General features: G+C 41.3%; 1 protein-coding gene across 3 annotated transcripts in view; it reads left to right on the forward strand.

Moving 5' to 3' along the window:
- Positions 1 to 13,536, forward strand: part of FBN1 (fibrillin 1) — a 206,176-nt gene that overhangs the window by 169,452 nt on the left and 23,188 nt on the right. For all 3 annotated transcript variants that reach the window (XM_081888327.1, XM_081888325.1, XM_081888326.1), the window contains 6 exons: positions 896 to 1,021; positions 2,006 to 2,122; positions 5,247 to 5,375; positions 6,609 to 6,728; positions 8,133 to 8,258; positions 12,779 to 12,928. In XM_081888327.1, the coding sequence (XP_081744453.1) occupies positions 896 to 1,021; positions 2,006 to 2,122; positions 5,247 to 5,375; positions 6,609 to 6,728; positions 8,133 to 8,258; positions 12,779 to 12,928 (768 nt within the window). The remainder of the gene's footprint in view (positions 1 to 895; positions 1,022 to 2,005; positions 2,123 to 5,246; positions 5,376 to 6,608; positions 6,729 to 8,132; positions 8,259 to 12,778; positions 12,929 to 13,536) is intronic.

Raw genomic sequence — 13,536 nt, forward strand, 5'->3', positions numbered from 1 at the left:
GAAATTTCACTTTGAGAATAAATGTCTTGTTTTGCTTGGGTACATGCAGTCACTTAGAGTGTGCTTAACATAATTGTTCTTGAAAGGCCTTCACAGAAACAGAAACAGGAAAATCCAGGGCAGCTGCTGATATGAGCAACAATGCCCCAATGTATGTTGGCACAAATATTACTTCCCTGAATTTTGCTCTGGCTTTCATAGGAAGAGAAAATAAGATGTAATGTTTGCCAGTTGATAAGAGAGTCATTTTAAGTAACACATACTGGAAAAGGTATAATACGTTGTTTGTGGCTGCATAAATCCTTAACCTTTCAAATTCACACTTCTCTGAATTCTGCAATCCTGTTCTCCAACTAAGTAATTTGTACAAAACTGCACATGCTAGGTAAAATGTGCATATATTAATAAAAATAGGTAAAATGTGCATATATTAATAAAAATAATATATACACAAAGCATTCTATTAGGGGAAGTTGCTCGCAAAAATGTATATATTGCATATAAAATGTATATATTAGGAGAAATTCACACTAAAATGTTGATGAATTTTTATGATGACTAAAAAAATAATAATTGCAAACTGATGTGGAAATGTGGACAACTGACAAGTTTAGGAAAATAAGAAACTAAGAGAAACTAAAATTGACAGATTCAGCCATCCATAGTAGCAAGTCCAAATCTCTCTCCTTTGAAGGAGGGTCTTGATTCCACATTCAGTTATTTTATGTATACAGTTAAAGTATCTCAGATGAGGGAACTGGAATAAAACCCATATTTGTCCATCAGAGTAGGAAACACTGAGCCAAACGGAGGAATAGGTAGGTTTAGTTTAGGGCAACTTCCTATAGTTACAAGGTTTCTAAGCAGTAATTTTTGAAACTTCTGTTATTTTCAGACCGCAATGAGTGTCTAGAGGTACCCAATATTTGTAGTCATGGAGAATGTCAAGACATAGAGGGAGGTTACATCTGTCGTTGCCACACTGGATTCAAAACCAATGGAGACCAAACTATGTGTATGGGTACGTATGAAACTGCATTTTCTCCTTTCTGAGTTGTAAGAGGAAAGCTCTGTTTTGGGCCCTAATTAATCAAGGTAACAAGTTTCTCCATATCGGTTCATTACATTCCTGCAGTGCAGGGGTTGGACTAGATAACTCTCGAGGACCCTTCCAACTCTGTGATGCTATGAGATGGCTGCACAATATGTTGACTGCTAGTGTAGGACGTCTATTTTGGGGAGAACCCTGTGGTCCTGAATAGCTCTGCTCCCCAACCCCCTCGTATTAACTTGGCTAGTGGGTGTTAGTGGCTTTGTGTTTCTTTTGAGTTATGGAATAATAATAATAATAATAATAATAATAATAATAATAATAATAATTTATTTATACCCCACCCTTCCCGGTTCAGAAAACCTGGCTCAGGGCGGCTAACAACAAATTTAAAACACTTAATTGATGCAACAAAAAACAGCATAAAATACAGTATAAAATGTGAATAACAATAAATTCAGAAATCAAAAATCAATTTAGGGGGGAAATCCATCCAATAAACATTAGATGATCACCAGGGCTAGCTGGCTAAATTAGTCCTATTTGGGACAGCGAGGAGACCAGGGGAGAATTAGCTGTGGGATCCCAGAGCGGGTAATCTTCATAAAAAAGGGGGGGAGGGAAGGAAGAAGAATAAAAGATCAGGCTAAGTTAAAATTGAAAGCCAGGCCCTGCGGAAGGAAGTTAAATCCTGCAGGGCCCTGGTCTCCTGGGACAGAGCATTCCACCAGGTCGGAGCCATCACTGAGAAGGCCCTGGCCCTGGTGGAGGATAATCTGACTTCCTTACGGCCCGGGACCTCTAAACTATGATTATTTATGAACCTTAAGGTTCTCTGTGGGGTATACCAGGAGAGGCGGTCCCATAAATATGCGGGCCCTAAGACACAAAGGGCTTTAAAGGTCAAAACCAGCATAGCATTGCACTTTCTGATTTCCTCATTTTTGTTCACAGATATCAACGAATGTGAACGAGACCCGTGTGGAAATGGCACGTGTATGAACACAGTTGGTTCTTTCAACTGCCGCTGTCATACAGGATTCATCCTTTCTCACAATAATGACTGCATAGGTAAGGAAGCCGACTGAGTCTCTGTGGGTTTTTGCACATTGCAACCATAGTAGTCACTAGGCCACTTGAGAAGGGCGAGAAAGGCAGCAATCAACATTGATGGTGTCATATTATGGTGCTGTATTGGCCTTGTGAGCGGGCAGAAAAGACTGAGATGGAGCTTCTAAGCTGGAAATAATCACATGCTCCCTCACTTACCTAGCACAGAACTGGGTGAGAAAGGAGCTAGAGTTGGGCGGCTTAATCTGCGTAGACACTATTACACCAGCTGTGTGGGCTCCTGCATAGGATTACCTGTGTGTGTAATTATGTATAATGAAATAGGGCACTACTAAATATCGTGATGGGACGCGGGTGGCGCTGTGGGTTAAACCACAGAGCCGAGGACTTGCCGATCAGAAGGTCAGCGGTTCGAATCCCCGTGACGGGGTGAGCTCCCGTTGCTCGGTCCCTGCTCCTGCCAACCTAGCAGTTCGAAAGCACGTCAAAGTGCAAGTAGATAAATAGGTACCGCTCTGGCGGGAAGGTAAACGGTGTTTCCGTGCTCTGCTCTGGTTCGCCAGAAGAGGCTTAGTCATGCTGGCCACATGACCAGAAGCTGTACGCCGGCTCCCTCGGCCAATAAAGCGAGATGAGCGCCGCAACCCCAGAGTCGGCCACGACTGGACCTAATGGTCAGGGGTCCCTTTACCTTTAAACATCGTGATATAATACATCAGAAAATAGACAAATATTTGAGGTCTTTAGTAGCATTTCCAATCCTTCTAGGATTGCCTCCCGTACAATAGGAGAACAACAAACCCCTGTGCTGCAAACTTAACACAACAAACAATACAAGCAACACCGAGTCCTGTATACTAGATAGCACTGTAATTCTTATTGCATAATATACATGATTTAGTAACAAAAACAAGTGCACACATTTTGTTTTTGCTACTTAATCATGTATATTATGCAATAAGAATTACAGGGCTATCTAGTATACTGATCTCTGTGTTGCTTGTATTGTTTGTTGTTCCGCACAATAGGAGACAGAACAACTTAGCTTATTGTCTGCTCCCCTTGAGGGGTGCTGAACCTCCAGGCTGGCGCTGCCTTATGCCAAGGAAGCAGGTTCCTGCTGGAACTCTGCAGAGTTCACCTGCTTAGGCTTCTGGAACTGGAATTTTACAGTTTTTATGCTACTGGTTTCTAAGACAAAAAACCCCAATGCCATCCGCAGAGCAGCACTGAAACAAGCATAGGCAACGTTTGCTGTCCTCTGAATATGGTCATTCTGGCTCTGATTTTGTGACATGTTCCCATCCACAACCGAGAATGAATTTGCAAGCTCTTCAAACTGGAATCAGGAATCCCTTTCTTGAGGGCCAGAGGCAGCATCTAGAGGGAGAAATAGCAAGTGTACTGCTATAACTGCTATATGTTGGTGGGAACCCTCTTTTAATAAGTATGGCTGTTTTCAATCTCCTGGATGTTATACTGAAAATTATTTAGTTCCCTTGAGTGTGAAGGAGTGAGCCAGAAACAGTGGATTATTGTGATCATGTGACACAGGAAGGGTCATGTGACACAGATTGGGCTTCATTAGCCAGCTCCCGGGGCTCTGACCTAGTTCCTTTCTCCTGCCTTGATTTGCTCTTGCTTTTCTTGATCTTTTGTCTTAGTTGGAAATTGGCTCCCAGTTATTTTCCCCTAGCTCCTGTTTACATTTTTCTTCATCTCTTTTGTATTTCTCCTGTTTGTCCGTTTTTGTTTTTCTAAGATCCCTTTCTGAATCGTTCCCTTTCGCCTCCTTCTGTTTCTGTTATTTCCCTGTTGCTTGAGCTGCCAATAGGGCGAAAGGATTTGTACAAGGAGAAGCAGAAAGGGGTGAGGGGAGTTCTAATAATGGCCATTTTGGAAGAGTTGAAGATTTTCTGTCAAAATATGGTATAGTCATTTGGGTGGTGGTGGAGGCGGCAATTGCATTTTGCAAACACCAAAAGGTGTTTTTTTGTGCATGCCCTCCCACACTGAATATACCTGGCACCTGGAGATTAGGCTCTCTGCTTTTTATTCCATTAAGACTGCAAGAAGAGAGGGGCTTTCCCCCATTTCATTCAAGGATCTGCCAAAATCTGAATGGGTGTTCTCATTTCAAGTAAATAAGACTATTGGACAGCTCAACACTTCTGTGCTACCTTGCAAACTGATGGATTGGCTTAAGGTGCTTTTTAGTTGCTGCCGCAGTTGCTGCTTTGTTATCTAATGCTGAGGCCTTTTTCAGCAGTCCTGGCATTCATTTCTTCCTGCCTTCGGAGGAAATTTATGTTTCCCCCTTTACTTACGTTTTCTATTTCTGTATGCTTGCTTCATGCTCTGGGACCAACTCTGCTATGGGCAGAAGTTGGGCAGAGGCTAGCCTGGATGGTGGGGGCTAATAGCTACTCGCTCTCCCTGTCTTATTTCTGCACATTCCCCAGAAAGAACATTTACAGTAAGTAACCTAAGTTGAGTTGAGTTTACTTAATATTTGTATTCTGCTTTTCCAGCAACACAAGTGATGCGGGTGGCGCTGTGGGTTAAACCACAGAGCCTAGGACTTGCCGATCAGAAGGTCGGCAGTTCGAATCCCCGTGACGGGGTGAGCTCCCATTGCTCGGTCCCTGCTCCTGCCCACCTAGCAGTTTGAAAGCATGTCAAAGTGCAAGTAGATAAATAGGTACCGCTCCAGCGGGAAGGTAAATGGCGTTTCTGTGTGCTGCTCTGGTTCGTCAGAAGCGGCTTAGTCATGCTGGCCACATGACATGGAAGCTGTTCGCCGGCTCCCTCGGCCAATAAAGCAAGATGAGCGCCGCAACCCCAGAGTCGGTCACGACTGGACCTAATGGTCAGGGGTCCCTTTATCTTTACCTTTCCAGCAACAAAAGTTGAGCTCAAAGCAGCTCACAAAAGCATCACTGAGAGTTTAAAAAAAACTTGAACATTGTAATCAAACTGAATAGCATATAAAGCAAACAACAACAGATTCATCAAAGCAATAATACAATTCAATAAAGTAGTAGAAAATTCTGTTCTGTTCCCTCCCCCCTTTTTTTATTTCTCTCCCCTAACTCTTGCCTTTCTTATCTTTTTCTCCTTTTAGATATTGATGAATGTGCCACTGGAAATGGAAATCTGTGCAGAAATGGCAAATGTGTCAACAATGTGGGGTCTTTCCAGTGTATCTGCAATGAAGGTTATGAGATGCCAAGAGAAGGAAGGATCTGTATTGGTATGTCATGAACGTAACAGCAGTATTTGAATGCCATGTTTTGTTCTATATGGTAGGAGTTAGCTGGCAATGTTTCTCTGTGTGGAAGACATACAGAGTGGATTTTCTGCTGAGATCACAGATCTTTATAGAAACCGGTACACTGTAGAATACGGTTGATTATCTTACTGAAATGTGCCCTTCACATTATTAAGCACATATGTATTATTTACAGGTAGGTGGTCATGTTGGTCTGCCATAGTCGAAACAAAATAAAATAAATGAAATGAAATGAAATTTTTTAAAAAAATCCTTCCAGTAGCACCTTAGAGACCAGCTAAGTTAGTTTTTGGTATGAGCTTTCGTGTGCATGCACACTTCTTCAGATTATTTGTTAAACTTGCACACTAGGGCATTAGGGAATTTGGTCATAACGAAAGTTCTAACGAAAGTACCTTGGTTCTCAAACTTAATCTGTTCCAGAAGTCCGTTCCAAAACCAAAGTGTTCCAAAACCAAGGCACGCTTTTCCATAGAAAGCACTGCAAAATAGATTAATCTGTTCCAGACTTTTAAAAACAACCCCTAAAGCAGCAATTTAACATGAATTTTACTATCTAATGAGACCACTGATTCATAAACTGAACACATTAAACAATGTACTGTAGTCACACATTCATTCAATCTATCTATCAGTCAATCAGTAGCTGAACTGGGTTCCACACAGTCACAAAAAAGAGCTGGAAAAACAAAAACACAAAATAAATAGCAAAAACAGACAGACCTCGGCGTAACACTCAAAATGGAAGTGTGGCACTCAAAACGGAGCATGTTTGGCTTCCGAAAAAAGTTTGCAAACTGGAACACTTACTTCTGGGTTTCAGTGTTTGGGTTCCAAGTTGTTTGAGTACCAAGGCATTTAAGAACCAAGGTACCACTGTAATATCATCAATTCTTTTTGAGTTTTACAAATATCTTGCAACTAGAACTTTTCTAACCATAACACTTTAGGACATTTATCAAATTGAGGTAAAAAGGTCACAATCACCATCTTTGATCAAATTGCTTAATGGAAGTAAATGATCCCTCATCTTTCCTGACAGTAACTAGGCCCTTGCCCTAGTACATACACTGTTTAAGAAACTGAATCTTCTCCCTTGTTTTAATATTGAAATTTAATGTAAGCTTTTTAATAAAACGAGCAGGATTAGGACGCATGAAAACCAATGACTGCTTTGTTTATATCTTCTTGCAGATATCAATGAGTGTGCATTGGATCCTGGCAAATGTTCACCTGGTACATGTCAGAATCTGGATGGCTCTTACAGATGTATCTGCCCACCTGGGTACATCCTACAAGATGACAACTGTAATGGTATGTGAAGATAATTCATTCACCACAATAAAATTTTAGATAAAAAAAAGGACAAGTGTGAAATACCTTGTAGGGCAAAAAGTTACAGCAGCTTTTTTGGAGGGTTCATGAGCAAAGAGAGTCACAAATGATCGGTATATTTTCTCACATAATAATAAAAGATCAGAAATGGAGGGGAACCAAAACATGATACCATAAGTTGGCCAGGGGCTCTATGGTAATCCATGGCATTTTCCTTAGTGTCTTTTAATTTAAGGTTACCAGACGTCCCTGTTTCCCGGGGACAGTCCCTGGATTTACAAATCAGTCCCCATACAAAATGCATTGAAGATGAAAAGTGTCCCTGGATTCATTGAAAAAAAATCTGGTAACCTTATTTTAATTAATTGCCCAAGTGAGAACAGATTCAGGTAACTTGTTTGGATAGTGGCTGATTAGGGATCCCTCCAGAGGGTTTTGCCACCTCCTTCTTTCCCTATATCAGTTTTGCGCTTCCACCTGCAAAGAAAGCAGAAAAATGTCAGTGGGCGGGGGGTTTTGCACTTCACTGTTCCTAGTCCAGGGGATATAAACTATGGTACCCTTCACATGCCACCCACAGTGCCATGGGAACTGCTACATCGTGTTGCGATACCACACTGCTGGTTGGTGAATGGACCCAGTGTGTCCTGCCCACATGCTAAATGCCCATGCTTCTCAGAAGTATGAGATTGCACCATGGAGAGAAGTGACTCCCATGCCCTATGGGTGCGTGTGAATGGGGCTTATTGCTGTTGGCTATTTTCTGAGTCATGCAGAGCAAAACAGCGGTTTCATCCTTGAAGCCCTAGTGATGAAATAGACTCCACACACAAGACTTTGAAGAGAACTCTACTTGCGGGATGGCAACTATTATAAGTAGTATCAGTGCAATGTGTTTCACTCTCTTGAGCCCAAGAGAGGGTCTTCTTTCTTCTAAAAGTCCTTTGAAACAGTCTATAAATTATAGCTTGTCTGTCCTCACCGACCCCTCTGGACACAAAGTCTCCACACAGCAAAACAACCTCCACCTCCCACTCCTCCTGTCACTACCTAAGACACACACACACACTCACTGTTAAAGGGAGTTAACAAATTGACATGCCAATGATTCAGTATTTCTCTGACCTTAATCAGAGTCACAAGATTTTGCAGCTGTTACATTACGTTACATAGGTTTTCTTTTCCCCAGCACAATTCATTCTTTGTGAAATACATTTTCTAACAAATACAGTACCAGTACAAATACTAACAACTGCCGACCCCTATACCAACTTCCTGAAGCACCACAGTGGGGTTTGCTGTGTAGTGCAAAACACTGGCTTTATTATATATTTTGTTGTTCATGGCTCAGTTTTGTAGCACTAAAATATAAATCCCTTGCAGATATTGATGAGTGTACAGAAGAGGCAGAGATCTGTGTCTTGGGCACCTGCAACAATACTCCAGGAAGCTTCACTTGCCAGTGCCCTGAAGGGTTTGTAGTGTCTTCAACAGGACGTAGATGTCAAGGTAAGCTTCTCTCTTATCTTTAGTGATTATTTTGTTTAGAACTGATGCTGCACTTCTGACGCAGCCTGTAAACTCTGGAGTTCAGTCACAACTCTTTTGTGGAAGAAGTGTGCAACTGGACCTTCCCTCTGCCTTTCGCACTTGCAGCTAGTAGAAGGAAAGCAATGACTCTTTCCAGGAACTTCAGGACTGTTGACTCCACCTCAAAATTCTGGCAGTAGTGCAGCCATGCTTGGGGCTAGCTGCTTTTGATTCCTTCTTCCCACAGAGAGTATGATTAATTCTGCCTAGAACAAGCATTTATCAGAATTCCAAAACCACTCTGTGGTTTGGCCTCCTTTGCTTGGGTGAAAAAAAGAGAGAGAGAGAGGAGGAGGAGGAGTGTTTGTGGTATAATTTTTGTAGCTGTATAAATTAGATACGTCTTACATCTTTTATACTTGTGGCTTTAGCCTTGCCCTGTTGAAACTGCTACTCCCCTAAAGAAAGTTGTTAAAAAGAACTTCATGGGAACTTTGCTCAAGGAATCTACGATTTCCTCTGAACTGTATTCAGAGGCCCTTGATATGACTTGCTGTTTTATTCTGTGGAAGTATGGGAAGAATGATGTGCAAGAAGTGAACCAACTGGAGTTTAGAGTTGGAAGAGGCCTTGTAGGCCAACTGACCCAACTCCATTGCTCAAGGCAGGAAAGCCACAGCTAGCATCCCCAACAGATGGCTGTCCAGCCTCTGCTTGAAGACCTCCAGCAAAAAAAAGAGCACTCCACCCCTTTGTGTAATTGTTTCCATCATAAAGTTTCTCTTAACATCAATATGTTCCTCCCCACATGCTCTGTTGAAAGCCACCTGCCTGCAACTTGCATTAGTTCTCATCTATGTATTTGAATATGTTATTTGGTTTCTTCTATGCAATAGTGTTTGAGAGTGCTGTCATGCCAAGTACAGTGGTACCTCAGGTTAAGAACTTAATTCGTTCTGGAGGTCTGTTCTTAACCTGAAACTGTTCTTAACCTGAAGCACCACTTTAGCTAATGGGGCCTCCTGCTGCCGCCGCGCCGCCAGAGCACGATTTCTGTTCTCATCCTGAAGCAAAGTTCTTAACCTGAAGCACTATTTCTGGGTTAGCAGAGTCTGTAACCTGAAGCGTATGTAACCCGAGGTACCACTGTAGTAGTTCCAGTCTTCATTAGCTGTAGTAGTCAAAAATAACAATAAATAACCACAAAGACCCATCGCTGCTACAGGGACAATTTCTTCCATTTTGCCCCTTTGAGACATATTCTTTTCTTAACTAAGTATGGATATATTTTAATCGAAGTTGATGAGGAAAGTTTTCTACCTTGAGCCTTCTAAAATGGATAATTTCGTTTTGTTCAAAGAGCATTTTTAAAAGTGGCCAGCCCATCTGAAACCCCCTGCTTCCACCCCCTGTCTCAATATCCAGTTCTTTACACAGTCTATAAAGTTCTTAAAACTTTTGTGGTCCATTTTTGACACTAGGTAAAGGTAAAGGTACCCCTGCCCGTACGGGCCAGTCTTGACAGACTCTGGGGTTGTGCGCCCATCTCACTTAAGAGGCCAGGGGCCAGCGCTGTCCGGAGACACTTCCGGGTCACATGGCCAGTGTGACATCACTGCTCTGGCGAGCCAGAGCTGCACACGGAAACGCCGTTTACCTTCCCGCTGGTAAGCGGTCCCTATTTATCTACTTGCACCCGGAGGTGCTTTCGAGCTGCTAGGTTGGCAGGCGCTGGGACCGAGCAGCGGGAGCGCACCCCGCAGCAGGGATTCGAACCGCCGACCTTTCGATCAGCAAGGTTTTTGACACTAGCTGCATGCATTTTTTTTAAAAGTTCTAGTGACACCCTGCCCCCAATTTGTTATTGTCTCTGCCTCTGAACTTAAGAGAGCAAAGGGATTGCAATAGATGTACAAATTACCTTTAATTGATTTATTATTGCTAGCAAATATTTGGCTGTAGTATGTTCCTGGGTTAGGAAATGGAATGGCCTTTTAATTAATTTATTTCTGTTATTTATTAAATTTCTATACCTCCCTTCATCCAAGAATCACAGGGCAGTTTACAATATAAAAACACAAAAATACATAACATAGTAACAAACAAAAGCAATACCCACCCAGTTTAAAGGTGTGTGTGTGTGTGTGTGTGTGTGTGTGTGGAGAGAGAGAAAAAATGAGTGGTAGTCTTTGTTTATTAAATTTTAAATTACCTCACACTTCCTTCAGTATCTTGAAAAAAGCCACTTTGCAGTACTGATAATTATTTTGTTAAACAGGAAAATCATTAGCTAATTTTAAATACATAATTGTGGCTGATTGTCTCAGGATAAATAGTCATGGAGGTTTTCTTCCTTCGTTATTGGAATATTTTTTATAAATCCTGGGATGTTGCTCCTGTGAATCTCCAGCAAAACTGGGTGAGCAGCTGGTTTTGCAGCTGATACTCAGACTGTTCCTTTGCCAGCAAGAGAAGCTGCCAGCTGTCTGTCTGTTAGATGCTTGCGGTTTCCGTTCTGCTCCAGTGCTTAGATTACTCGGCTGGAATAACACAGTGTGGTGATACAAAACCAATAATGCTTTTTCTGAATGCCAGGCAGTTGTCCAAACACATCTGAAAGGAGAAAGGGACAGGTCTGAGAATGACCACTTCAATATTCTTTTTCTGGGTTTCTTTGATCTGATCTTTGGTTAAAAAAACCCCCATTGTTCTGGGAATAGGCTGAGAACAAATTAAACAAATAGCAAGGAATTAAATAAGAGATATCGATGGATGCTTTCGTGTGCCTGCCTTTTGTGTTCTGTAAGTCAGTTCTCCAAATAAGTCCCCCCAAATAATAATAATAATAATAATAATAATAATAATAATAATAATAATAATAATAATAATATTGAGGCTGAGCATGGTCTACTTTGCCTTAGCCAAGTAGTAATAATAATAATATTGAGGCTGAGCATGGTCTACTTTGCCTTAGCCAAGAGGAATGGAGTTACTTGGACCCTGCTGCTTCTCCCTGTCCAATGAGAGCTACAGAATATATTTCCCATCCTCTGTTATTTATACCCAATAACACCTTCTTTCTGCCTCTCTTGATATGCTAGTGAATAATCCTTTAGTCACAGACAGGCTGTTGCTCATGAAGAGGCTTCTCTTCTGGCTTAAAGGAACTGGCCACTTCCACACCAGGGCTGTTGTCTCCCAATGGCTCCTCTTCCTATTCAGCCTTCCGTCTGGTTCCAGCACCCTTGTTATGGACCCTGTTTCCATATTTTGGGACTTTGCCAAAGTGGGAATGCTCATTGAGCCTCCTTAGTAGTACAGTTGTACCTTGGTTCTTGAACGCCTTGGTACTCGTCCGTTTTGGCTCCTGAACGCTGCAAACCCAGAAGTGAGTGTTCTGGTTTGCGAACATTTTTGGGAAGCTGAATGTCCGACATGGCTTCTGTGACTTCCGACTGGCTGCAGGAAGGTCCTGCAGCCAATCTGAAGACGTGCCTTGGTTTTTGAACTTTTTCGGAAGTCGAAGGGACTTCTGGAATGGATTCCATTTGAGAACCAAGGTACGACTGTACATTGGAAGCCTGAAAAAGAAGAAACACTTCTCTTACAATTTAAAAAACTCCAACTCCCCTCCTTGTTTGCCTTGAGGAAATTTGTAATCATCGTGGTGACCAGGGACATAGCCTGCCCCAAGAAGTAAAACTGTGATTCTACTTTATATAAAGTATTTTATACTGCAGTTCTCTCCTGTTTGGTCTGGTGTGTTGAATGTTCCAATTGAAAGGACCTTTCAGGTATGTCAGTCACTACAGCAAAATTAGAACCAGCTTTTAATTGGAAACTTCATACTGTTCCAGCTGTTGGAGATGGATTGTTAAAATTCTGGAATGTTGCAAAAAAAGAAAAAAAAGAGTACAACTCGTTTGCTTAATGAGAACCAGAAAATACTGGCTAAGATTTGTTGATTGATTATGTAATTAAATGGTGTTCCTTCATCATATCTTGGAATTAATATTTACAGTATGCTTTTTCAGATAATTATTTTCATTGATTTAGCACTATTCGTTGTTTGCCTTTTTATACCATTTTATCATAAAGTATGTACAAGTGAAAAGATGCTAAATAATAAATAATATTTAGTCAGTCGATGCCCTTAGGCCTTGCACACATCTTGTTTTCTGCTCAAATACGGAATCAGAGGTATATACTTCATTAATTTATAGGTACTGTAACTGCAAGCAGTAAGTATAGATAATTCAGTTATATTAAAGTGTTACCATATATTTCGTGTATGGTATTATGAGAACAGAAGACTGTCAGATAAATACCATAGAAACATAGTATGTGCACAATAGTACCAAGATCACCACCTTATGTATTGATCAAAACTTTATGTGTTCATCAACAACTTGCCTGGCTTTTTTGAGTACCTTCAACTGGATTGTTTTTTTTTTTAAAAAAAAACAACCTTAATATATACTATGTTTTTATTTGTTTAGATTTGAGAGTAAGCTTCTGCTTTACTAAATTTGAAGATGGGAAATGTTCGGCTCCTAAATCCAGAAACCATTCTAAGCAAGAGTGTTGCTGCAATATGAACGGAGAAGGGTGGGGTGACCCATGTGAACTGTGTCCAGGTGATGGAGAAGGTATATATAAACATTTCTCAATGGTTGTTGCAATCCCTACTCATAAGAGAAATTAGAAATGAACGATTCCAATAGAAACATGGAATAGCAATGGAGATAGGAGACATTTGTAAAGTTGTTACCTCGTCTTTAGGTACAAGATAACATTGAATTCATATCTGCAGCTCATTTACTAGCAGAACAGCTTTCACTTTCCTATCTGGATATAGGCAGTGCCTCTGGAATGCATAGAAAGACACAGTTAGGGCCTCCTCACATAGTGGGTTAAATCCAGACATGCCCTTCTATATGTGGTAGGCGCTTTTCACTCGGTGAAATCTGTTTTATACCTCACAGTAGAGCATTGTGTAAGAAAAACAAAAGTTAAGTCAAAGGTGGTTGTCTGCTCACTCAAGTGAAAGCATGAGACCTGTCACAGAGCCATTCTGTTATAGCGCTGCATAAACTGTTATGTAGACAATTTGCTGAATAGTACTGCAGAATGTTTTTCTTACATTTGTGGATCTTTGGATCCAGTTCTTCTGAACAATGGCGAGCAGCCTGTGGGCTACATAGGGCCTCCTGATTAATTTCACAAGATGTGAGTCTGGTCTTGCTCTCTGCACCAC

The sequence above is a fragment of the Podarcis melisellensis genome, assembly GCF_964234715.1.
Source record: "Podarcis melisellensis genome assembly, chromosome: 14".
NCBI lineage: Eukaryota > Metazoa > Chordata > Lepidosauria > Squamata > Lacertidae > Podarcis > Podarcis melisellensis.